Raw genomic sequence first — 26,842 nt, 5'->3', positions numbered from 1 at the left:
ACATTGTCTTTCCTCCCTTACACATACAGCTTGTATTGATGAAGCAGTTCGTCAAAGCTCTCAATCACAGTGGAGAATGCTTTAACTATATATGTTCAACTTTTCCTGGTCTTAGTGAAGAGAAGAAAAAGGCTGGAATATTTGATGGACCTCAAATAAGAACAATTATGAGAGACCCAAATTTTATCACAATGAATGAGACAGAAGAAAGAGCTTGGAATGCATTTTGATTTCTGTCTAATTCTCCCTTTACCAGACACCAAAAAGAAGCCACAACACAGTGAGGTAAACTAAGCAGATGATTGTGTCTTGAGAAAGACTGGAATGCTTTGGAACAATCATTGGTACAGAACACATTGTCTTTCATCTCCAGTACACAGACTGACTCTGAATACAGCCTACACAAGAATCAGCATTTTCATTATTCTGCAAAATCAGATTTGGTTATTCAAGCAGCATAGGGGGAAAAAAATGTAGAAATACTCACTTTTCCAGCCCCAACTGGTCCAATGACAGCCAGTAGTTCTCCTGGTCTCACAGTGCAAGAAATATTTTGGAGAGTAGGCATTGCCAGCGTCTGGTGAGAAATATTAAAAACTTTTTAGGGAAGCGGCTATAAATTTCAACCAACTACCCACAAAGAATTACAGCCAATGATGACAGTCAAAGTATAGAAAAGTGTAAAAATAAAAAGTCGGCATGCGTCCTGCGTACCTAGCTTTAACATAGGATACGCAGGCCATGTGAATGTATGCGGATGCCTTCAGATGTGTCGTTTTGAAAGTGCGCCGACTACAACAAAATGCAACATGTTACACTCGAAGCATGCCTCCGTAGGCGGAGCTGAAGGGAAGAGGTGGGGCAGTGGGTGGGGCTTAACGGAAGAACTATGCAGCCGTCCACAGCTCTGCCCAACGCAAGTGTGAAACCAGCCTTAGGCTAGGTTCATATTGTGTTAGTGCAATCCGTTTAGCGGATACGCTAACTGATTGCGCTAACGCAATGTCCAAAAAGGGATTGCGTTTGGCAATCACGCTAGCGCAGATGCCCGATCTGCGCTAGCGAAGAACGGACCCTGAACGCTGCAAGCAGCGTTCGAGGTCCGTCTGAAACTAACGGCACATCGCTGACGCATGCCAAAAAAGGCATACGTTAGCAATGCGTTAGTGATCCGTTTGCACATTGCAGTCAATGGGTGCGCTAACGGATCTGTTACATAGCGTTAATTGCGACAATTGCGCCATGTAACGGAGTCCGTTAGCGGACACCCACTAACGCAATGTGAACCTAGCCTTACTGCTATTGTGAACAGTTAAGCAAGTTGAGGTTGAAAACATATCTAAAATGGCTAAAGTTAAAGATAACACATTTCCTTTGTATTTTAGGCAAATACGGTCACTTTTAAAAATTACAAAAAGGAAGATAGGGTGATGCAAAAGTTCAAACGTTTGGGCAAACTTGGAGATTTATGTGCTCAGAGAACTTTGACCAAGGCTTCAGACCTTAATTAGCCTGTTAGGGTTATGGCCTGTTAGGGTTATTGTTGGGAAAGGCCAGGTGAGGGCTTATTTTTTGGGTGCCGAGCTATCGTTTGTAATGGTACCATGATAGTGTGTATAGGATCTTTTGATCGCCGGTTACTGCATTTCAATGCAATGTTGTGGCGACCAAAAAAAAACACACTTAGGGAGTTTTGACTTTTTTCGTTATGCCGTATTTTTTTAAAATAGATTCTGAAAGCAGCGATACCAAATATGTGCATTTATTTTTTTTTATGGTTTTACTTTGAATGGTGCGAAACAGGGGTGATTTGAAATTTTTTTTTTTTTACTTTTCACTTTTGTTTCAATAGTCTCCATGGGAGACTAGAAGCTGTGATATATCGATCGCCTCTGCTACACACAGGCGATGATCAGATTGCTTGTGTGTAGCGGAAATGCTCACTTGCTATGAGCGCTGACTGCTTGGCGGCGCTCAGCATTCCAGCAACGACAACCACAGGGGTCTGCTGCAGACCGCGGGTTGTCATGCCAACCCACTGGCGATCATGTGACATGGGCACCAAAGGGCAGGATTAGTGACAAACTTCTGGTAGTTTAACAGATCATTTAACGGGCTAACAACCGTGGGTGGATCGCGATTCCACCTGCGGCTGTTAAAGGAACATGTCAGCTGTTCAAAACAGGTGCCCATTTTCCTTTTTCTCATTATTAAAAATGTAAAAGATGAATAACATTATATTATAATAAAACATACATACATACATACATACAGCTCTGGCAAAAATTAAGAGACTACCACATAAAAAACTCTGTCATGGGCAGCTCAATCTCCAGACCTGAACCCCATTGAAAACCTCTGGAATGTAATCAAGAGGATGATGGATAGTCACAAGCCTTCAAAGAAGAACTGCTTACATTTTTGCTCCAGAAGCAGTGTGAAAGACTGGTGGAAAGCATGCCAAGACGCATCAAAGCTCTGATTAAAACTCATGTTGATTTCTGAACTCTTCCAGAGTTAAAACATTAGTATTGTTGTTTCTAAATGATTATGGACTTGTTTTCTCTGCATTATTTGATGTCTGAAAGCACTGGGTTTATTTTTTGTTTTGTTTTTGTTTGACCATTGTTTTTTTTTTTTTATGGAAAAAAAGCAAAGTTTATTGCGTGGAACTTCAGAGACATGTCAGCAGTTTATAGAATAAAAGAACAATTTACATTTTACTCAAAAATATACTATAAAGAGAAAAATCAGACAAACTGAACATTTTGCATTGTGTGTGATTACATATATTGTATATTGTATATAGATAGATATATATATATATATATATATATATATATATACACACACACACACACGCACGCACACACACACACACACACACACACACACACACACACATATATACATGCATGCACTAACGTTAGGCTTGTTAGAGATCATTTCATCTTGCACTTGCTTATTAGTCCATGATAACCGTAATTTCGACCAGGGGTCCACAAACTTTTATGTGCCACTGTATGGCTAAAATTGGGAAGGATTCACTTGTAAAAGGAGTCTAGGGTGTAACGTTTCTCCTTGCAGACAGTGACGTATAAGCCATGCATGCTCCTCTGAGAGATTAAATATGTAAAAGGAAAAAATCCATTCAGTCGATGAATTTATACTAGAGTATTGGTATCTCTTAATAGACTAGTGTAGGCTCAGAAAAACACTTTACGGGTATGTGCTGAGCTTTCGGAGGAGAAACAGTGGAAATTCAGTTTAAGTAGTTTTGAGATTTGGAAAGTTTCTTCTCCAAAAACTCCTTGTAAAAATCTGTGTACTCATAGCCTAAGAAGGCCAACATAAAAACTACCAGTAGAGGGCAGCAACCTAACAAAAACATAGTGCTAGGCGCTAGTTCAAGGGGTGAAGGAAGTGTGGAGATGAGGTAAGTGACACAGGAAACATTACAATTATGCCATCTCACCCATAGGCTGTAATGGCATTCATTTAATATATACATCATGAAAACAGCTAATGATGAAAATATTTAATGGATGCCTGTAATGGATATCATACTCCGCTAACAAAACACTGTTCTGGCCTTCATATGGATAAATTAATCCTATGAACACCTTTGTGTCCATGGAACACGTCTTTTAACCCCTTCCCCACATGGACAATTTCTGTTTTTGTGTCTTCCTCACCCTTCCTCCAAGAGCTTTTCTGTCCCCATAGACTCATGAGGGCCCGTATTTTGCAGGACAAGTTGTGCTTTTAAACGGCACCACTCATTTTACCACATAGAGTACTGGAAAACACTTGGGAACAGTTTTTACAGCATACATTGTGTGGTAACAATGCACACAGCAGTTTTGATCAGATTTTTTTGTTTCAGGATGTAAAAAACGCAGTCTACTGCACATGTCATCCTTTAATACAACTGATGGAAAACCTCCACTATTCACTTCTTTGGAACATTGTCGTCTCTGGGAGATGGACGCAAACTGATTGAAAAAAAAAAAGAATGTAAAAGTGTGACAATGGTTTTATATCCAGAAAATAAGTCACATGATCTTTTGAGACCCCGACCCACAATGTAACTTAAAGGGACACTGTCACCTGAATTTGGAGGGAACAATCTTCAGCCATAGGGGCGGGGTTTTTGGGTGTTTGATTCACCCTTTCCTTACCCGCTGGCTGCATGCTGGCTGCAATATTGGATTGAGGTTCATTCTTTGTCCTCCGTAGTACATGCCTGCACCAGGCAAGATTTGTGTTAAAATGCAAAGTATGTGTTAAAATGCATCCATGTGCATCAGTTTTAGGCCATGTTCACACAGTGCGTTTTTTACTGCGGAACCGCAGCGTTTTTGCCGCTGCGGTTCCGCAGCTGTTTTCCATGCAGGGTACAGTACAATGTACCCTATGGAAAACAGGAACCGCTGTGCACATGTTCCTGAATTTCAAAAAAAAAAGCCGCGCTGAATAGCTGCGGGAAAAAAGAAGTACCATGTCACTTCTTTTTTCGGAGCCGCAGCGGTTCTGCACCCATAGACCTCCATTGTGAGGTCAAACCCGCAGTAAAACCCGCAGATCAAAAATATATCTGCGGGTTTTATTGCGGTTTGTGGTGCCGAACCGCTGCAGCAGGAAGTGCGGGGAAGCGGGCGGAAGTGCGTGGGCGGAGTGTGGCTGCCCCGATCCCACCCCCCCATGCTCCGATGCCCCCCCGTGCTCCGATGCCCCTCCCCCGTGCTCCCCCCCCCCCGTGCCCTAATCTCCCCACTTATACTTACCCGGCCTCCCGATGTCCGTCCGGCCGTCTTCTCCCTGGGCGCCACCATCTTGCAAAATGGCGGGCGCATGCGCAGTGCGCCCGCCGAATCTGCCGGCCGGCAGATTCGTTCCAAAGTGCATTTTGATCACTGAGATATAACCTATCTCAATGATCAAAATAAAAAAATAGTAAATGACACCCCCCCCCCTTTGTCACCCCCATAGGTAGGGACAATAAAAAAAATTAAGAATTTTTTTTTTTTTTTCCACTAAGGTTAGAATAGGGTTAGGGTTAGGGGTAGGGTCAGGGTTAGGGTTAGGGGTAGGGGTAGGGTTAGGGTTAGGATTAGGGGTAGGGGTAGGGGTAGGGTTAGGGTATTTTCAGCCATTTTAACCCTAAAAAACTTCCTAGAAAACACACAGACTCTGCATAGAAAACTGCATAAAAAAAGGATCAAAAAACGCACCAAAAAAGCACAAAAAAAGGACCAAAAAAAGGACCTGCGTTTTCTGCCAAGAGCTGCGGTTTCAGTCCTGAAAAAAGAAGGATGGAAATCAGGAACGTGTGAACATACCCTTACTTTCACAATAGATCAGGATTTACAATATAAAAATGTGTAGCTCTTACAGAAAAACATGGTGTGAAACAGGCCTTAACCCCTTCAAGACCTTGCCCTTTTCCGTTTTTGCATTCTCGTTTTTCGCTCCCCTCCTTCCCAGAGCCATAACTTTTTTATTTTTCCGTCAATATGGTCATGTGAGGGCTTGTTTTTTTGCGGGACGAGTTGTACTTTTTAACGACATCATTGATTTTAGCATGTCGTGTACTAGAAAACAGGAAAAAGATTCCAAGTGCGGTGAAATTGCAAAAAAAGTGCAATCCCACACTTGTTTGGCTTTTTTGCTAGGTTCAGTAAATGCTAAAACTGACCTGCCATTATAAATCTCCAGGTCATTACGAGTTCATAGACACCAAACATGACTAGGTTACTTTTTATTTAAGTGGTAAAAAAAAATTCCATACTTTGCTAAAAAAAAATAAATTGCGTACTTTTCCGATACCCATAGTGTCTCCATTTTTCGTGATCTGGGGTTGGGTGTGGGCTTATTTTTTGTGTGCCGAGCTGATGTTTATAAATGATAGCATTGTGGTGCAGATAAGTTCTTTTGATCGCCCTTTATTGCATGTTAATTCAATGTCGCTACGCCATTTAGCGATCAGGTTAATCCTTTTTTTAATTGATAGATCGGGCGATTCTGAATGCGGCGATACCTAATATGAGTAGGTTTGATTTTTTTTATGGTTTTATTTTGAATGGGGCGAAAGGGGGTCATTTTAACTTTTATATTTTTTTTATTTTTTTCATATTTTGAAAAATTTTTTTTTACTTTTACCATGCTTCAACAGCCTCATGGGAGGCTAGAAGCTGGCATAGCCTGATCGGCTCTGCTACACAGCAGCGATCATCATATCGCTCCTATGTAGCTTAATTACAGGCAGGCTATGAGCGCCGACCACAGGGTGGCACTCACAGCAAACCGGCATCAGTAACCATAGAGGTCTCAAGGAGACCTCTGGTTACTATGCCGACGCATTGCTGACCCCGATCATGTGACGGGGGTCGGCGATGTGATCATTTCCGGCGGGGCGGCCGGAAGCGGTAGTTAAATGCCGCTGTCAACGTTTGACAGCGGCATTTAACTAGTTAATTAGCTAGTTAATAGCGGCGGGTGAATCACGACTTCACCCGCCGCTATTGCGGGCACATGTCAGCAGTTCAAAACAGCTGACATGTCACGGCTTTGATTCGGGCTCACCGCCAGAGCCCACATCAAAGCAGGGGGTCCGACCTCCGCAGTAATGGTACGGCGGAGGTCAGTAAGGGGTTAAAGGACTCTAAAAAAAAAAAAACTGTCTCTAGACATAGTTAGTTTTAAAAAAAATAAAACTTTACTTACGCTCCCAGGTACAGGGCTGGACTCAGTGATTGGCGACAGCGCTGTTGATGTCACATCAGCGCGCTGCAGACAATAACAAACACGTAAAGAAGCAGCAGAACTTCAGCACTTGACCCAGGGACGGCGGTTTTCAGAAACTGGTAAACCCCCTTTCACTGAGCGTCTACCCTTCATTACATCTATATACCACAGCAATGTATATGGATACAGACAAACCTTTGGGCTCTGTGCCTAGGATATATTTTTTATGCATTTCTGATGCTGTATATTTTCACTGCATTAACAATGCAGCGTCTTACAGTTCCAGCAAAGTGGATGGATATATAGAAACCTCATGCCCTGTGCTTCTTTCTTTTAATTAGATTCAGAAAATCCACAGGTAAAAAAAAAAATATACATGCATTGTTGGTGCATGTCTGCTGCGGAAACGCATCAAAAACACATGTAATCCACAAAGAAATATAAAAAAAACAAAAAACTTGTGAGTATCAAGAAATATCAAAGACAAAAGCAACTTTATTTAAAATGTGACATACCAACATGAGACAAAAAACTAAAGTAAAAAAGCCTATTTTACCTAGTTAGGTGCAGAACATATGCGATAAAAACTCCACAAAGTTCATTGTGGGAACGAAACCTAAAGGGGCTTTGTAAAGACTCAGATTATTATTTAATCATTGTAAACCAACTTTTTCACTTGAAAACGATGCCAATACAGCATTCAAACGCACAGTGGAATAAGGGAACCTTTAAGACTGCCGCAGCAAGAAACTCCTATTTCCAGCAGCGCAGCAACTGTTTTTAACGAGTTTTTATCCCTACTTGGAAAACTATCAGATGGAATCCTCCCCCAGACACTGCAATTGGTATCTGAGGTCATTATAGGGGTTGCGTCCCAGGTGAGCACAACTGATGAATATTTTTCTACCCTTCTCCATTAGGGTTTTACCCTATTTTGTGTGCTTGTTTCCCCTTACAGCACCTACATGTGCTTCTCACTAAATTAGAATATCATCAAAAAGTTAATTTATTTCAGTTCTTCAATACAAAAACTGAACCTAATTATATAGAGTCATTACAAACAGAGGGATCTATTTCATGTGTTTATTTCTTTTAATGTTGAGGATTATGGCTTACAGCCAATGAAAACCCAAAAGTCATTATAAAGTATTCTAATTTACTGAGATAACACCAGCTTGAAAAATTATTTTAAAATCCGAAATGTGAACCTACTGAAATGTATGTTCAGTAAATGCACTCAATACTTGGTCGGGGCTTCTTTTGCATCAATCATTGCTTCAATTTGCTGTGGCATGGAGGCGATCAGCCTGTGACACTGCTGAGGTGTTATGGAAGCCCAGTGTCACGATCCATGTTTGGATCTGTGGCAGATCTGGTTTCCTTCAGATTAAAACCTTTTTTTTCTTTCAGATCATCGGGGGTTAATGCCAAACTCTGCTGTGCGGTGCATTGCAGCAGATAAAGCTAAGTGTGGTGTTATTGTTTCTTTGTCCCTTTGTTGTTTGTAACTTTCCCAGTGTTGTATTAGAGCAGCAGTGGGACCAGTGCTCTCACCTGCCAGTTCCCTACATAGGGATTAGAGCAGGGCAATTGAGGGACTAGGTATCCTAGTCGGCGACGGGTTGAAAGAACCCGTATAGGGACGGTAGCAAGATCAGGGCACAGCATCAGGTGAGTGCAGGAGGTGCCCATTCCCCGTTCCCTACCGACAGGGCCCACCGTTATTAAAGTGTACCCTTGTGTGTTTCGCCGTTTTGTGACCGACCACCTGCCAGGTCGTGTCACACCAGGACAGTCACATTGTGACACCCAGGTTGCTTTGATAGCAGCCTTCAGCTCATCTGCATTGTTGGGTCTGGTGTCTCATCTTCCTCTTGACAATACCCCATAGATTCTCTACGGAGTTACGGTCAGACGAGTTTGCTGTCAATCAAGCAAGCACAGTGATACTGTTGTTTGTAAAGGTATTGGTACTTTTGGCAGTGTCCAGGTCCTGCGGGAGAATGAAATTTCCATCTCCAAAAAAGCGTGTCAACAGAGGGAAGCATGAAGTGCTCTAAAATTTCCTGTTAGACGGCTGCACTGACTTTTGTCGTGATAAAACACAGTGGACCTACACCAACATGGCCCCCCCAAACCAAAACGGATTGAACTTCACACTAGACCTCCAGCAGCTTGGATTGTGTACCTCTGAACTCTTCCTTCAGATTCTGGGACCTTGATTTCCAAATGAAATTCAAAATGTACTTTCTTCTGAAAACAACACCTTGGACCACCGAGCAACAGTCCAGTTCTTTTTCCCCCTTAGCCCAGGTAAGGCACTTCTGGCGTTGTCTATTGTTCATGAGTGACTTGACACAAGGAATGTGACACCTGTAGCGCATGTCCTGGATACGCCTGTGTGTGGTGGCTCTTGATGCAATTTTATAATTAACTGAGATAATGACTTTTGTGTTTTCATTCGCTATAAGCCATAGTCACCAACATTAACAGAAATAAACACTTGAAATAGATCACTCTGTAATGACTATATAATATATGAGTTTCACTTTTTGTATTGAAGAACTGAAAGAAATTTACTTTTTGATGATATTCTAGTTTTGTGTGAAGCACCTGTATCTTTCTCTAATACAAAAGCAGCTTTCCCATGTGAGGAGTTTTACAATTGAAGGATGAAGCTGGACAGTCCTGGTCCCACACTTCTCCTCCAGCACATATGTATGCACACAAGTGCTGGTCCAATTGTTAAGAAAACTGCTAAACCCTTTAAGTTCCTTTAAAATTTTCCTCTATTGTCAGGGTAGCATATAGGTAATAAAGACCATCTGAAAGGGGACAGAAAAGCATTTATTTACGGGGCTGTGAAAACCTATTATATCTAGCTGGGTACAATGTATCGTAGGTACTGGATTTAGGGATTGGCCATTTTCTACACTCCTAAATTTTGCTTTGACTTTAAAGTTGTAGTAAATGTTTCTACATTCTGTCACTGCAGTTTTTCATTACAGAATCTTAGTGACAGAATTCACTGCACTACAAACTCTACTCTAGTATGCCCAGGTGGGCAACAAGTTATGTCCCTTGTGAATTATCTGCCGAGCGCCCTGTGACTACAGCACACAAATGATCATGCATCGTCTGTAAAGATGACACCTTATATATGCCCTAATGATTTATTTTCACCTTTAGACTGATAATACGGTTCTGTGAACATAGCCCGAGTGTTGTCCATGAAAATAAATAAATATATTGCAACATGCACTAGTCTCTTCTGTAGTTTGGATGAGACTCGCCTATTCAAGTATATGGATGTGCAAAAAGAATTGTATCCTTGTCCATATAGCATCAAGACCTGAAACACTGTGGGAAGCAGGGAGAATAAAAGAAGAGCAAAAACTGGCCACTTTTTATCTGGTAACAACAGGTCCTCTTTAGATGAAGCACTTCACTACACAACTGCAGAAAACAGCTCAAAATGTTCATCGTTCTCAGGACACTGGACTATAGTAACCTCTATTACAAAGATTTACAAGGTCTTTGTTTTGAACACCTGGGCTCAAACTGTACTTATAGAGTTACAAAAGAGACCTAGAAACCAGAAAGATACAGGAAATTCTTAACCTCTAAGGCTGGGTTCACATTGCGTTAACAGCAGCCTGTTCAACCCATACGTTAACAGGCTGCTGTTAACGCAAGTGCCGGTATGGCAGCGTGCTAGCGCAGATAGAGCATCTGCTAGCTCTATCTGCGCTAGCGGTGACGGACCCGGAAACGTTGCAGCCCGCGTCTCGGGGTCCGTCACTCAATGACGGCACATCGCTGGCGCACGCCCATTGTGGGCGTGCGCTAGAGATGCATCCGACATTGGATTCAATGGCGGCGTTAACGGACTGCGTTACACCTCGGTATGCCGCGGTGTAACGTAGTCCGTCTAACGGACGGGTTTTAACGCAATGTGAACCCAGCCTTAGGAACCCACTTTATTTTTACCTTCATCAAGGACGCTATAAAATGTTACCATATTTCTAACCCTTGCATTCTAAGAGCCATATTCAATTTAATATGGTTTGTTTGATGGAAAGAACTATATTTTTTTTCAATTATACCGTTTTAGGAGGAGGAGAGAGAAAAAGTGGGATCTGAGCTGTGTAAAATACCTAAAAAAAAAAAACTGATTAAACGGATAGTGAAAATGATATGCAGACCAAATGCTGAAGAAAATCAGTTAATTTTCAGTGTAAAAGAAAAGTCACTAACATCTGAATGAAAACACAGAAAATGATTTATCCTTTAACAGCCTCTGCCTCAGTCTTGAGCTATAGCAACTTGATGGATGAACGAACTGTACGAGAAAAAAAAAAAAAGTAATCTTGTGCAAGCCTAGATAGGTCTACCATAGTTTTCTTTGCCATTATCTTGATAGTATCAAGCCATTGGGTTGCTGGCCTTCCTCTTCACCTTGTTCCTTCTAGTTTCTGACCATGAAGTCCTTTTCCAGTGATTGCGGTCTTTGTATGATGTGTCAAAATAGGCAAGTCATGGCTTGGTGATCCCTGCTTCAAGTGACATGTCTGGCTTCATTATTTCCAAGATTTATTTGTTTGTTCTTCTTGCCATCCATGATATTATTAATATCCACATTTTGAAGGCATTAATTCTTTTCCTGTCTTGTTTTTCTATAGTCCAGATTTCGCATCCATTTTACCACAGAAAAGTCCAAACTATGTATGCGCTGTATCTTCGTTGCCAGTGAAATATTCCTTGATTTAAAGACCAAGTCCAGTGATTTCATTGTTGGCTTGCCCAGTTTGCCCATAGCTATTCTCCTATTGACTTCCAGTGTCCTTGCCACATCTCATCTCTAGTCATCATTGATCCGAGTAGGCAGAAGTTCTCTACAACTAAGAGCAGCAAAGTAGATAACCATCAAGGGCAGATGATCTGACAGGTTTGCAACATTTCTGCAAGGCATAATGGACTGACAAACACTCTGAAGCCAAATTATAGAACATTTTTAATGTAGACAAAATAAAAACCTGCTCTTCAATTAGGAAACAAATGAACAATAAATTAAATCCTCTGCTAAGGTATATGTAGACTTTAAAACACAAGTTCTAAGGTGCAGGTGGGCTGCACGCTAAAGTGGTAAGGCGCAGGTGGGTTGCACGCTACAGTGGTAAGGTGCAGGTGGGCTGCACGCTACAGTGGTAAGGTGCAGGTGGCCTGCACGCAACAGTGGTAAGGTGCAGATGGCCTGCACGCTACAGTGGTAAGGTGCAGGTGGGCTGCACGCTACAGTGGTAAGGTGTAGGTGGGCTGCACGCTACAGTGGTAAGGTGCAGGTGGGTTGCACACTACTGTGGTAAGGTGCAGGTGGGCTGCACGCTACAGTGCTAAAGTGCAGGTGGGCTGCACGCTACAGTGCTAAGGTGCAGGTAGGCTGCACGCTACAGTGGTAAGGCGCAGGTGGGTTGCACACTACAGTGGTAATGTGCAGGTGGCCTGCACGCTACAGTGGTAAGGTGCAGGTGGCCTGCACGCTACAGTGGTAAGGTGCAGAAGGCCTGCACGCTACAGTGGTAAGGTGCAGGTGGGCTGCACGCTACAGTGGTAAGGTGCAGGTGGGCTGCACGCTACAGTGGTAAGGTGCAGGTGGGCTGCACGCTACAGTGGTAAGGTGCAGGTGGGCTGCACGCTACAGTGGTAAGGTGCAGGTGGGCTGCACGCTACAGTGGTAAGGTGCAGGTGGGTTGCACGCTACAGTGGTAAGGTGCAGGTGGGCTGCACGCTACAGTGGTAAGGTGCAGGTGGCCTGCACGCAAAAGTGGTAAGGTGCAGATGGCCTGCACGCTACAGTGGTAAGGTGCAGGTGGGCTGCACGCTACAGTGGTAAGGTGTAGGTGGGCTGCACGCTACAGTGGTAAGGTGCAGGTGGGTTGCACACTACTGTGGTAAGGTGCAGGTGGGCTGCACGCTACAGTGCTAAAGTGCAGGTGGGCTGCACGCTACAGTGCTAAGGTGCAGGTAGGCTGCACGCTACAGTGGTAAGGCGCAGGTGGGTTGCACACTACAGTGGTAAGGTGCAGGTGGGTTGCACGCTACAGTGGTAAGGTGCAGGTGGGTTGCACGATACAGTGGTAAGGCGCAGGTGGGCTGCACGATACAGTGGTAAGACTCAGGTGGGCTGCACGCTACAGTGGTAAGGTGCAGGTGGGCTGCACGCTACAGTGGTAAGGTGCAGGTGGGTTGCACGCTACAGTGGTAAGGTGCAGGTGGGTTGCACGATACAGTGGTAAGGCGCAGGTGGGCTGCACGATACAGTGGTAAGACTCAGGTGGGCTGCACGCTACAGTGGTAAGGTGCAGGTGGGCTGCACGCTACAGTGGTAAGGTGCAGGTGGGCTGCACGCTACAGTGGTAAGGTGCAGCTGGGCTGCACGCTACAGTGGTAAGGTGCAGGTGGGCTGCACGCTACAGTGGTAAGGCGCAGGTGGGCTGCACGCTACAGTAGTAAGGCGCAGGTGGGCTGCACGATACAGTGGTAAGACTCAGGTGGGCTGCACGCTACAGTGGTAAGGTGCAGGTGGGCTGCACGCTACAGTGGTAAGGTGCAGAAGGCCTGCACGCTACAGTGGTAAGGTGCAGGTGGGCTGCACGCTACAGTGGTAAGGTGCAGGTGGGCTGCACGCTACAGTGGTAAGGTGCAGGTGGGCTGCACGCTACAGTGGTAAGGTGCAGGTGGGTTGCACGCTACAGTGGTAAGGTGCAGGTGGGTTGCACGCTACAGTGGTAAGGCGCAGGTGGGCTGCACGATACAGTGGTAAGGCGCAGGTGGGCTGCACGCTACAGTGGTAAGGCGCAGGTGGGATGCACGCTACAGTGGTAAGGCGCAGGTGGGATGCACGCTACAGTGGTAAGGCGCAGGTGGGTTGCAAGCTATAGTGGTAAGGTGCAGGTGGGCTGCACGCTACAGTGGTAAGGCGCAGGTGGGCTGCACGCTACAGTGGTAAGGCGCAGGTGGGTTGCAAGCTATAGTGGTAAGGTGCAGGTGGGCTGCACGCTATAGTGGTAAGGTGCAGGTGGGCTGCACGCTAGAGTGGTAAGGTGCAGGTGGACTGCTCCTGACATGTGCGCAAACCTCACCATCGGCTACAAAAAACATCTTTCTGCTGTGCTTACCAATAAGGGTTTTGCCACCAAGTACTAAGTCTTGTTTGGCAGAGGGATCAAATACTTATTTCTCACTGAAAAATGGAAATACATTTATATCATTTATACAATGTGATTTTTTGGATTTTATTTTTGGTATACTCTATCTCAATGTTAACAGTAAACTACCCTTAAAATTATAGACTGTTCATATCTTTGATCCCTTGCTGATTTTGTAAGTTTACATACTGACAAATATTTATTTCCTTCACTCATATTTTTTTTTTATTTATCTACTATATAATTGTCTAAGGGTATGTGCACACGATGCAGATTTAGTGCAGAACTGCAGCAGATTTTTCTGCAGCAGAAACGCTGCAGAACTGCACTGTGATTTACAGTACAATGTAAATCAATGTGAAAAAAAAAAGCTGTGCACATGGTGCAGAAAAATCTGCACAGAAACGCTGCAGATTTCAAAGAAGTGCATGTCACTTCTTTTGTGCAGTTCTGCAGCGTTTCTGCACCCCTCCATAATAGAAATCCATTGGTAAAATCTGCACAAAAAACGCACAAAAAAGGAATAAAAAACGCATCAAAAACCGCACAAAAACGCACCTGCGGATTCTGCCAGGAGATGCAGATTTAGTGCAGATTTTATGCACAAAATTCTGCACCAAATCTGCATCATGTGCACACAGCCTAAGGGTAACTTCCGTCTTTCTGTCCTTCTGTCTGTCACGGATATTCATTGGTCGCGGCCTCTGTCTGTCATGGAAATCCAAGTCGCTGATTGGTCGCGGCAAAACAGCCACGACCAATCAGCGACAGGCACAGTCCGGAAGGAAATGGCCGATCCTTACTGAGCAATGTACTGCGTGGGCTGCGCAATGTACTGCGTGGGCTGCGCAATGTACTACGTGGGCTGTGCAATATACTACGTGGCTGTGCTTTACACTACGTGGGCTATGCTATATACTACGTGGGCTATGCTATATATACTACGTGGGCTGTTACGCACTACGCATACATATTCTAGAATACCCGATGCGTTAGAATCGGGCTACCATCTAGTTTTTAATGTTCAAGTAGACTGAAAAGATGATCAATGGCAAGCTTTCAAGACTTTCCTCTCTCTCTCTCGCTTCAAACCCGATTTGATTTGTATCTATTTTTGAGCCTATTTATATGGAATAAATGAATTAAGTCGTCTTCTTCCTTAAGGCAGGGAATGATTCATTAATCAGTGGCTTATGTAATGTAGCCCATGAACTGCACAAGCAAACCAAGAAAAAAAGCAGAAACATTAGGTAACTTCTGAATAACAAGTATGTAATCTGGAATATGGAGTCCAGTTGTAGGTACCAGAGTTCATAGAAATTGTGCCTTCAAATTAAAAAAACAAAATAAAAATATACTAGTACAAGCCACAAAACAAAACCAATAAGGGGCATGGAGGATCTTAGTTATGAGGAAATAATAAAATAATTACATTTTTTAGTTTGAAAAAGAGACAAATAAGGGCAGAAAGATTAATGTGGACCAGTATATAAATGGCCCACGTAAAACATGCAATTCTTAAATGTAAAATCCCCTCAAAAGACAAGGGGGCACTCCCTCTGCCTAAACAAAAATACCTTCACTCTCCAGAAGAGACAAGGCGATGGAATAATCTACCTCAGGAGCTCACCATGGTGGGAACAGTTGATTGTTTAAAAAGGACTTAGATGCTATTTTAGAAAAAAATGAACATAAATACTTGCGTTAAGTGACCAAAGTTTGGGGAGAGATGTTGGAATTACTGAAAGACATCTTGGGAATACCCATCTCACACTCAGAGGTCTGCTTATTGGGTATCTTACAAAAGATACGATTATAATGGCACCATAAAGACTCTAAATGGAAACGCTCTACCGGGCCGGGAAAGTGATAGCCTTTTGGTGGGTGGAGGATAGAACCCCTTTCTTTTCTCAATGAAGTTCCCTGTGAAAGTTTGATATACAAAAATAGAGGTCCTCAAAAATTTACTAAAATTGTGGGAGGGATGGTGTGCGTCTCCTGGGACCTCCTATTCTTTTAAACACCCTCAGGTCCCACCTGCCTTCTGACCTTGGTGGAGCGATTTGAGCCGATATGTTTTCAAGGTTCTGACCCCGATGCTGGAGAGAAGTTGGCTCCCGAGCTGGGGATATATGGATATTACAATATTGATTTTGTAATTGTATTGATGTTATTTATGTCCATTTACAGTTTTCTATTGAATACATGTGTCCTGTATAAGCTAACTTTACAAAAATGTATACCATGGATCCATAATGTTTCTTTCAATAAATAAAGGTTTTTTTTGTTTTTTTGTTTGTTTTTTATAAAAAGTGGGAGGAAAATTGTCGTTCGGATTGTTGATCCGTCCGATTCACGCTTGAAATCAGGAAGGAAAACCTTGCTCTTTAGGACAGGTTCATGCATTGTGGATGTACATATGCCCCTTCTGTTCAACACATAACTAGGCAACCTTTTATTTAGTATGACTAAAAGCGTTTCTTACCGTGTCCCAATAACAAGTCAGATCTTGAATTTGGACCAACAGATCTTTCTCATTTTCTTCTGGCTGGTCTACTGCTGGTTTTGAAACCTCATCAAGTAATAAAAAGTTCTGAAATAAATAGATTAGAATTTACTTACAATTTGGGCATATCCATACTGCATTTTTTAAATGGTTGCTTTATGTCAAGAACCAGTGTTCTTTACAAAATTTAACAAAACTTCAAATTCATTCTGCAGCTGCTTTGACAACGCCATGATGCAGTTTCCACTATACTGTGTGGCAGGTTATACTTTTGTTTTACTACTGTGCTCAAAGAAATGTAGTGGCATAAGATAAATCTGAGGGCCACATGGTCATCATAGATACATTATTGTGCCTTTAAGAAGGTGATGCAAAACAATTGTCATTAGACAGGCTGACGGGGACAAGAAAACATGGATATATTGTATACAGATCTATCTATATGTGCCCTGGGAACAGAGCAGCATGTCATATCACATAAACCCAGTCGTCTTTAGGCACTAAACCCAAAAATTCCAAATACAAAAGCATCAGATTCAACTGATTGTTTCGCCGTTATCTTGAAATATGTCAAAAAGTTGCATGTGTGGCATCCATGTAAATCTGATAAGAAATAAATCAAGGCATGCTGAATCAAAGCCTGAATCACTATTTCTATGGTGCCATATGCCAGGGAGGCAGCGGAGAGCTCCAACAGCTATATTGTATGGAAGCAGAGGGCCTATGTGCTCGTGTACCAGCTCTCTATACAGGGCAGTAATCTGATCTAGGACATATCATTCTAGGTGACAAATACTCAGCAGAGCGCGATGACTAAATTTTAGATGATAGGACATAGCTCTGTAAAGTGCTATGGCCTATTAGTCTAGAGCAGACCTGGGCAAAGTGCGGCCCCAGGGCACATCTGGCCCTCTGGCTGTCTCAGCCGGGTCCAGAGACCGAGACAGCCGTGGGGCAGGAAATCAGAGGTACATGGGCCACACGATGCCAGCTGATTCCATGAGTGTGCCACAGCTCAATCGGAGCGTGAAACAGCTGACACGATGACACAATTTCCTCGCGTCAGCTGTGTACTCCGGAGAGTCAGCGCACCAGAGGCAGGGAGAGAAGCAGAACTCCAGGAAACGGGACTGAGGTGAGTATGTGGTGTTTCTTTCCCTTGTGTGTGGGCTATTTGGGGGGGGCATGGGGGTGACATGGCGCAGGACACGCAGGGAGGGTGACATGGCGCAGGACACCAGGGGGGTGACATGGCGCAGGACACGCGGGGGGGTGTCATGGCGCAGGACATCGGGGGGGTGACATGGCGCAGGACACGCGGGGGGGTGACATGCTGCTTCATATGGGGGCGACATGCGGCACATGGGGAGGCTATGGTGACGACATGCAGTATATATAGGGAGGCTGTGGGGCTCATGCAGTATATAGGGAGGCTGTGTGGGGCTCATGCAGTGTATAGGGAGGATGTGTGGGGCTCATGCAGTGTATATAGGGAGGATTGTTGGGGCTCATGCAGTGTATATAGGGAGGCTATGTGGAGCTCATGCAGTGTATATAGGGAGGATTGTTGGGGCTCATGCAGTGTATATAGGGAGGCTATGTGGGGCTCATGCAGTATATATAGGGAGGATTGTTGGGGCTCATGCAGTGTATATAGGGAGGCTGTGTATGGCTCATGCAGTGCATATGGGGAGGCTGTGTGGGGCTCATGCAGTGTATATAGGGAGGCTGTTTATGGCTCATGCAGTGTATATAGGGAGGCTGTGTGGGGCTCATGCAGTGTATATAAGGAGGCTGTGTGGGGCTCATGCAGTGTATATAGGGAGGCTGTGTGGGGCTCATGCAGTGTACATAGGGAGGCTGTGTGGTGCTCATGCCGCATATGAGGGAAGCATATAACGACATATGGGGGGATGTCAGCATACTTAATTCTGCTCAATATACAGGCATATAACGATATATAGGGGGGATGTCAGCATACTTAATTCTGCTCAATATACAATTCTGATGTAATATTAATAAAATAATTTAAAAAAATTGACATTAATATTGAGCAGAATTAATTTCTGCCTATTGGTTCAGCCATCCACATCAGTCACGGTCTCTCGTGTGGACCCTCGGGAAAATTAATTGCCCACCCCTGGTCTACAGGACAGGACAGTCTTTTATACAGTGCTACAGTCAGTTCTTCCAGATGATGATACACTGCACTATAAGGGTATGTGCACACTTTGCAGATTTGCCTGTGGATTTTTCTGCACTAAAACCACAGGTCTTGGCAGAAAAAGCAGGTGCGTGTTTGATGCGGTTATTGCGCGGTTTTGACACTTTTTTTGAGCGGTTTTTGATGCGGTTTTGTATGCGTTTTTGAAAGCTAAATAAAGATGTGTTATTGAACAAAAAAAAAAAAAAAATGATTTGTGATGTCATGTCTTGTCCAATCACCTCTTTTACATTTGTCCAACCCACACTCCATTACACACATAGACAGACAGATAGATAGATAGATACATAGATAGACAGAAGAAATGAGATAGATAGATGTAGATAGATATATGGATAGTTAGGCTACTTTCACACATCAGGTTTTTGCCATCAGGCACAATCTGGCGAGTTTTGATAAAACCGTTTTTTTTCCTCAGAGTTGTATTAGCGACCGGATTGCGCCAGATGGCCAAATGTTTCATCTGTTTTTTGCCGGATTGGTAAAAAAAAAAAAAAAAAAACTGTTTCTGGCGGACAGAGATAACATACAGAGTAAAGTTTTTTTCTCTCCGGTGAAAAAACGCACAGCGACGGATCCGGCAAAAAATGTATGAAACAGATGTGAAATGATGAATCCGGCCTCCGAATCCAGTTTTACATGAATTTTTTCCATTGAAATCATGCACATTTTCCGTTCTCTCTCTCTAAAAAACGGATCAGTTGCATCAGTTTTTCACTATTTGCAACGGATCCGTTTTTCCACAAATTCACCATATCCTGCCTGACGGAAACAAACTGATGTGTGAAAGTAGCCTAACTATCCATATATCTATCTACATGTATCCATCACAGGCAGGATCCGTTGAATTTTTGAAAAAACGGATCAATTGCAAATAGTGAAAAACTGATGCAACTGATCTGTTTTTTTAGAGAGAGAGAGAACGGAAAATGTGCATGATTTCAATGGAAAAAATTCATGTAAAACTGTATTCGGAGGCCGGATTCTTCATTTCACATCTCAGTTTCATACATTTTTTGCCGGATCCGTCGCTGTTCGGTTTTTCGCCGGACAGAAAAACCGTTCTTCTGTACATTTTCTCTGTCCACCGGAAACAGCTTTTCTGAAATATCCGGCAAAAAAACGGATGAAACATGTGGCCATCAGGCACAATCCGGCGCTAATACAACTCTATGAGAAAACAACGGATTCGGCGCAATTTTCTGTGCCAGAGGGGGAAAGCCGACAGCCGGGGGCCAATATTTGTAGCCTGGGAAGGAGTTAATACCCATGGCCCCTCCCAGGCTATGAATATCAGCCTGCAGCCGTCTGTGTAGCCTTTACTAGCTATTAAAATAGGGGGACCAAAAAAAAAAAAAAAAAAATGACGTGGGGGCCCCCTATATTTTATGGCCAGAAAGCCTATGCAGACAGCTGCGGGCTGATATTCATAATCTAGAGAGGGGCCATGGATATTGCCCCAACCCCCCATCCCCCGCGGCTCCAAATACCAGCCCGCAGCCACCCCAGAAATGGCGCATCTCTGAGATGTGCCAATTCTGTCACTTAGCCCCTCTCTTCCGATTCCCGAGTAGCGGTGGGATATGGGGTAATAAGGGGTTAATGTCACCTTGCTATTGTAAGGTGACAGTAAGTCCGGTTAATAATGGAGAGGCGTCAATAAGACGCATATCCATTATTAATCCTAGAGTAGTGATAGAGTTAAAAAAAAAAAATAAAGACACATCCAGAAAAAAGTATTTTATTGTTCTTAATTTAACCATACTTACCATACTTGATCGTCTGCAAAAAACGTAAAATAATAAACCAACCGTATACTACCTGTCCGCCGCAGACCAAATAATAACGAGTGTCCCACGACGATCTCCCCTATAGAACAGTGACATCGGGTGATGTCACTGCTCTATAGGACCTCCAGTGACACACTGACAGGAGACAATGGCTCCTGCAGTGTATCATTGAAGAGGTTACCTCAGTTCAGGGTCTAACTTTATGGCATTGCTGCATGGGAACTTTCTCACACAGCAGTGCCACAAATGAGACTAGGGACTATTTTTTACAGGGTCGGAGGAATACAGTGCGGAAGGATATCTTCCGTCATTGTATTCCTTGAGCCCCTAGAGAGCGGTCGCATCAGCTGATGCTCTCCACGGGAGACCGTAGTGGGACACTCGTTTTTATTGGATTTCTGCGGATCAGGGAGTATAGTGTTTGTTTATTATTTTAATGTTTTTTACAGGTGACACTGGCTTCGGGGATCAAATTGACAAGTGATGGTGAGTATGTACTTTATGTTATATGTACTGTATGTTATATGTAATGTATGAATGTATTGCATGTAGCATGTGTTGCATGTATTGCATGTAGCATGTATTGCATGTAGCTAGTTTTGCATGTAGCATGCATTGCATGTAGCATGCATTGCATGTAGCATGTATTGTATGTAGCATGTACAGTCATGGCCAAAAGTATTGACACCCCTGCAATTCTGTCAGATAATACTCATTTTCTTCCTGAAAATGATTGCAAACAAATTGTTTGCTTTGGTATTATTACCTTCATTTAATTTGTCTTAAATGAAAAAACACAAAAGAAAATGACGCAAAAAGCAAAACATTGATCATTTCACACAAAACTCCAAAAATGGGCCAGACAAAAGTATTGGCACCCTCAGCCTAATACTTGGTTGCACAACCTTTAGCCAAAATAACTGCGACCAACCGCTTCCGGTAACCATCAATGAGTTTCTTACAAAGCTCTGCTGGAATTTTAGACCATTCTTCTTTGGCAAACTGCTCCATGTCCCTGATATTTGAAGGGTGCCTTCTCCAAACTGCCATTTTTAGATCTCTCCACAGGTGTTCTATGGGATTCAGGTCTGGACTCATTGCTGGCCACCTTAGAAGTCTCCAGTGCTTTCTCTCAAACCATTTTCAGGTGCTTTTTGAAGTGTGTTTTGGGTCATTGTCCTGCTGAAGACCCATGACCTCTGAGGGAGACCCAGCTTTCTCACACTGGGCCCTACATTATGCTGCAAAATTTGTTGGTAGTCTTCAGACTTCATAATGCCATGCACACGGTCAAGCAGTCCAGTGCCAGAGGCAGCAAAGCAACCCCAAAACATCAGGGAACCTCCGCCATGTTTGACTGTAGGGACCATGTTCTTTTCTTTGAATGCCTCTTTTTTTTCTCCTGTAAACTCTATGTTGATGCCTTTGCCCAAAAAGCTTTACTTTTGTCTCATCTGACCAGAGAACATTCTTCCAAAACGTTTTAGGCTTTTTCAGGTAAGTTTTGGCAAACTCCAGCCTGGCTTTTTTATGTCTCGGGGTAAGAAGTGGGGTCTTCCTGGGTCTCCTACCATACAGTCCCTTTTCATTCAGACGCTGACGGATAGTACGGGTTGACACTGTTGTACCCTCGGACTGCAGGGCAGCTTGAACTTGTTTGGATGTTAGTCGAGGTTCTTTATCTAACATCTGCACAATCTTGCGTTGAAATCTCTTGTCAATTTTTCTTTTCCGTCCACATCTAGGGAGGTTAGCCACAGTGCCATGGGCTTTAAACTTCTTGATGACACTGCACACGGTAGACACAGGAACATTCAGGTCTTTGGAGATGGACTTGTAGCCTTGAGAATGCTCATGCTTCCTGACAATTTGGTTTCTAAAGTCCTCAGACAGTTCTTTGGTCTTCTTTCTTTTCTCCATGCTCAATGTAGTGCACACAAGGACACAGGACAGAGGTTGAGTCAACTTTAATCCATGTCAACTGGCTGCAAGTGTGATTTAGTTATTGCCAACACCTGTTAGGTGCCACAGGTGAGTTACAGGTGCTGATAATTACACAAATTAGAGAAGCATCACATGATTTTTCGAACAGTGCCAATACTTTTGTCCACCCCCTTTTTTATGTTTGGTGTGGAATTATATCCAATTTGACTTAAGGACAATGCTTTGTGTTTTTTTCATTTAAGGCTACGTTCACACTAGCGTTGCGCCGCCCTGCGTCGGCGACGCAACGCGCGACGCACGAAAAAACGCGCACAAACCAAAATGACCAAAATCGGACGCACAGAAAATGCAACTTGTTGCATTTTCTTGCATCCGGCGCTAGCGTCGGAAACGACGCAAGTGTCGAAAAACGCCACCCTAAAAACGCACGCGTCCCCTATGTTAAACATAGGGGCGCGTCGCCGCTGTGTCGCCGGCGCAACAGCGACGCACATTGGCAGAACGCCAATGTGAACGTAGCCTAAGACAAATTAAATGAAGATAATAATACCAAATAATTTGTGTTTGCAATCATTTTCAGAAAGAAAATCAGTATTATCTGACAGAATTACAGGGGTGTCAATACTTTTGGCCATTACCGTATTGTATGCAGCATGTATGTATATATGCAGCATGTATGTATATATGTAGCATGTATATGTATGTATGTATCATGTATGTATGTATGTATGTATGTATGTATGTAGCATGTATGTATGTATGTAGCATGTATGTATGTAGCTACGTAGCATGTATGTATGTACGTAGCATGCATGTATGTATGTACGTACGTAGCATGCATGTATGTATGTACGTAGCATGCATGTATGTACGTAGCATGCATGTACGTAGCATGCATGTATGTATGTACGTAGCATGCATGTATGTATGTACGTAGCATGCATGTATGTACGTAGCATGCATGTATGTACGTAGCATGCATGTACGTAGCTAGCATGCATGCATGTACGTAGCATGTATGTACATACGTAGCATGCATGTACGTAGCATGCATGCACGTAGCATGCATGCACGTAGCATGTACGCAGCATGTACGCAGCATGTACGCAGCATGTATGTTGTATGCATGTAGTACGCATGTTGTATGTAAGTAGTAAGCATGTTGTATGTATGTAGTAAGCATGTTGTATGCATGTATGTTGTATGTATGTAGTATGTATGTTGTATGTAGTATGTTTGTTGCATGTATGTTGTATGTATGTAGCATGTATGTAGTATGTTGTATGTATGTTGTATGTAGTATGCATGTATTTTTTTAGTGAGACTAGGGACTATTTTTTTTACAGTGGCGGAGGAATACAGTGTGGAAGGATATCTCCCGTCATTGTATTCCTGGAGCCCCTAGAGAGCGGTCGCATCAGCTAATGCTGCTGCTCTCCACAGGAGATAGTCGTGGGACACTCGTTTTTATTGGATTTCTGCAGATCAGGGAATATAGTGTTTGTTTATTATTTTAATATTTTTTTACAGATGACACTGGCTTCGGGGATCAAAGTGACAAGTGATGGTGAGTATGTACATCTTCAGGTCTTTGGAGATGGACTTGTAGACTTGAGATTGCTCATGCTTCCTCACAATTTGGTTTCGCAAGCCCTCAGACAGCTCTTTGGTCTTCTTTCTTTTCTCCATGCTCAATGTGGTACTCACAAGGACACAGGACAGAGGTTGATTCAACTTTAATCCATGTCAACTGGCTGCAAGTGTGATTTACAGTAGTTATTGCCAACACTGTATGCTATATGTACTGTATGCTATATGTACTGTATGCTATATGTACTGTATGCTATATGTACTGTATGCATGTAGTATCTATGTATGTAGTATTTATGTTGCATGTATATAGTATGCATGTTGTATGCAGGAGTAAAGAGATATCACATGTGACCCACTTATATTCATCTCTCCACTCCATATTCTGAATACCCTGCAAAAGCTTCATATCTTTGATCAGACCTGTTATTTAGGACACCAATGGTTGTAAATTTTTGTCTACCCAAGTTGACAATCTTTCATTCACACCCCCAATTCCGGCTAGAATGGGGCAGAAAGAGGGAGGAAAAACATCCTAGATCATCATTTGGAGGGTATGTCTCCTCCACCTGCGGCCAAGAGCGATTCTGTTTTTTCCCCAGTTCATACGTTATATTCATAACAATGAATATAACTTGACTTTTACAAACCAAACACATGACAATACTGCACTATATCTAGATGTGTTCCTTATGGGAGATCATGTTTCAGGTTGTATTCAAACCTCATTATATAGAAAACTCATTAGTGGTAAAACTCTGTTACATGCTGAGAGTTGCCATCCCACACATGTCGTACGCAATCTGGGGAATTAATCAGAGCGATGCGACTGTGCACTACAGACGATGATTTTCTGGAGCAAAGCAAAAAAATGAGCCACAGATTTAAAAACCGTAGCTATAAGCCATGGATGATTAAAAGAGCAGAGTCTATAATGGGGAAGAGAACTAGAGTTTCTTTACTGACTGATTAGAGTCAGATGTATCCTCCACACAAACAAAAACCAAGTGTTCCTAACTTTACCACCGTTTTTTAGCACTGACTACAATGACATCATACAATTGTTTCACAAATTCCTACCAATATTGCATCAGGATCCAATTCTTTGAAGGATCCTTACACAAGGCTATAGGTGTGTTCCAAGAAGAGCCAAAACTATTGGCAACATCTTATCCCCCAGTATGTTTGTTAATTCATCCCCTACTCCAGTTTGGTTACAACATGCAGGTAATTTTGTGTGCGGAGGAAAAAAAAAGTGTAATTTGTGTAGTTTAATTGAGAAAATTGACACTTTTTCTAACATAGTTACACATAAGCACATCAAAAGCATATATCAAGTGCAATATTATTATTATTTATTTATATAGCACTATTGATTCCATGGTGAGGTACATTAGACGGGGTTACATCAAAATACAAATATCCCTTACAGTAAACAAAACTAACAATGAGAGACTGGTACAGAGGGGCGAGGACCCTGCCCTTGCGGGCTTACATTCTACAAAATTGTGGGGAGATGGGTTTTCAGGTTCCATTTGAAAGATCCCAATGTGGTGGATAACTGGACGTGTACTTTAAATTGGATACGCTGGGAAATTGGGAGTCAGTGATGATTTGCAAACAGGGGAAGCAGGACTGTAGCGAGGAGAGAGATTAATTAGTCAGGCAGCAGAGTTAATGACGGACTGGAGGGGTGCTACAGTGTTAGAAGGTAGGCCACAGAGGAGGATGTTGCAATAATCGAGGCGGGAGATGATTAGGGCATGCACAAGCATTTTGGTAGAGTGAGGGTTGAGGAAAGGATGGATTCTGGAAATATTTTTGAGCTGGAGGCTACAGGAGGTGTCGAGAGCTTGAATGTGCAGTTTGAAGGACAGGGCAGAGTCAAGGGTTACTCCGAGGCAGCGGATTACTGGGACAGGGGAAAGTGAGAATTCATTTATTGTGATAGATAGATAGATCAGGTAGGGAGGGTGTGCGACATGGAGGAAAGATAATTAATTCAGATCTGTCCACAATGAGCTTGAGGAAGCGAGAGGACAAGAAGGAAGATGATATGGATGATAGACACTCTGGGATTCTGGAGAGCAGAGAGGTGACATCTGGGCCAGAGAGGTAGATCTGAGTGTCATCAGCATATAGATGGTACTGGAAGCCATTGGACTTTATGGGTTGTATCAGGCCAAGGGTATAGATTGAGAAGAGAAGGGGTCCTAGGACAGAGCCTGAGGACACCAACAGAGAGGGGGCGAGATGAATTAGTAGTATGGGACTAGGAAACGCTAAATGTGCAGATGTAAAGGTATGGGGAGATCCAGGATAGGACACGGTCTTTGACACCAAAGGAAAAGAGGATCTGTAGTAGGAGGCAGTGGTCAACTGTGTCAAAGGTAGAGGACAGGTTTAGGAGGAGGAGTAGAGAGAACTGTCTGTTAGCTTTGGCTGTAAGGAAGTCGTTCGTAAGTTTGCTCATGGCAGTCTCAGTGGAAAGGTGGGGGGACAGAAGCCAGATTGTAGGCTGTCGAAGAGCGAGTTAGATGCAAGGTGAGAGGAAAGTTCAGCGTGGACGTGCTGCTCAAGGAGTTTGGAAGCAAATGGGAGCAAATATATGGGGCAATAGCTGGACATAGCGCTCGGCTCAAGGGATGGCTTTTTGAAGATAGGTGTGATTGTGGCATGTTTGAAAGCAGTGGGGAAGGTACCCGAAATTAGTGATAGATTGAAGAGATGGGTTAGGGATAGGATTACTGCAGATGTGAGGTTGGGGAGGAGATGAGATAGGATGGGATGGGGTCAATTGCACAAGTGATGAGGTGTGATTTGGAGAGAAGAT

At 43.2% G+C, this 26,842-nt stretch overlaps 1 protein-coding gene across 2 annotated transcripts in view; it reads right to left on the bottom strand.

The window, feature by feature from the left end:
- The window catches only part of ABCC4 (ATP binding cassette subfamily C member 4 (PEL blood group)), a 440,057-nt gene that overhangs the window by 268,070 nt on the left and 145,145 nt on the right, over positions 1–26,842 (bottom strand). For both annotated transcript variants that reach the window (XM_069758043.1, XM_069758042.1), the window contains exons 9-10: positions 16,441–16,548; positions 488–577 (exon numbers count right to left, since the gene is read on the bottom strand). In XM_069758043.1, coding sequence (XP_069614144.1) covers positions 488–577; positions 16,441–16,548 — 198 coding nt within the window. The remainder of the gene's footprint in view (positions 1–487; positions 578–16,440; positions 16,549–26,842) is intronic.

Source organism: Ranitomeya imitator, chromosome 3 (assembly GCF_032444005.1).
Source record: "Ranitomeya imitator isolate aRanImi1 chromosome 3, aRanImi1.pri, whole genome shotgun sequence".
In the NCBI taxonomy this organism is placed as follows: Eukaryota; Metazoa; Chordata; class Amphibia; order Anura; family Dendrobatidae; genus Ranitomeya; species Ranitomeya imitator.
This window is presented reverse-complemented; position numbering and strand designations above follow the sequence as displayed.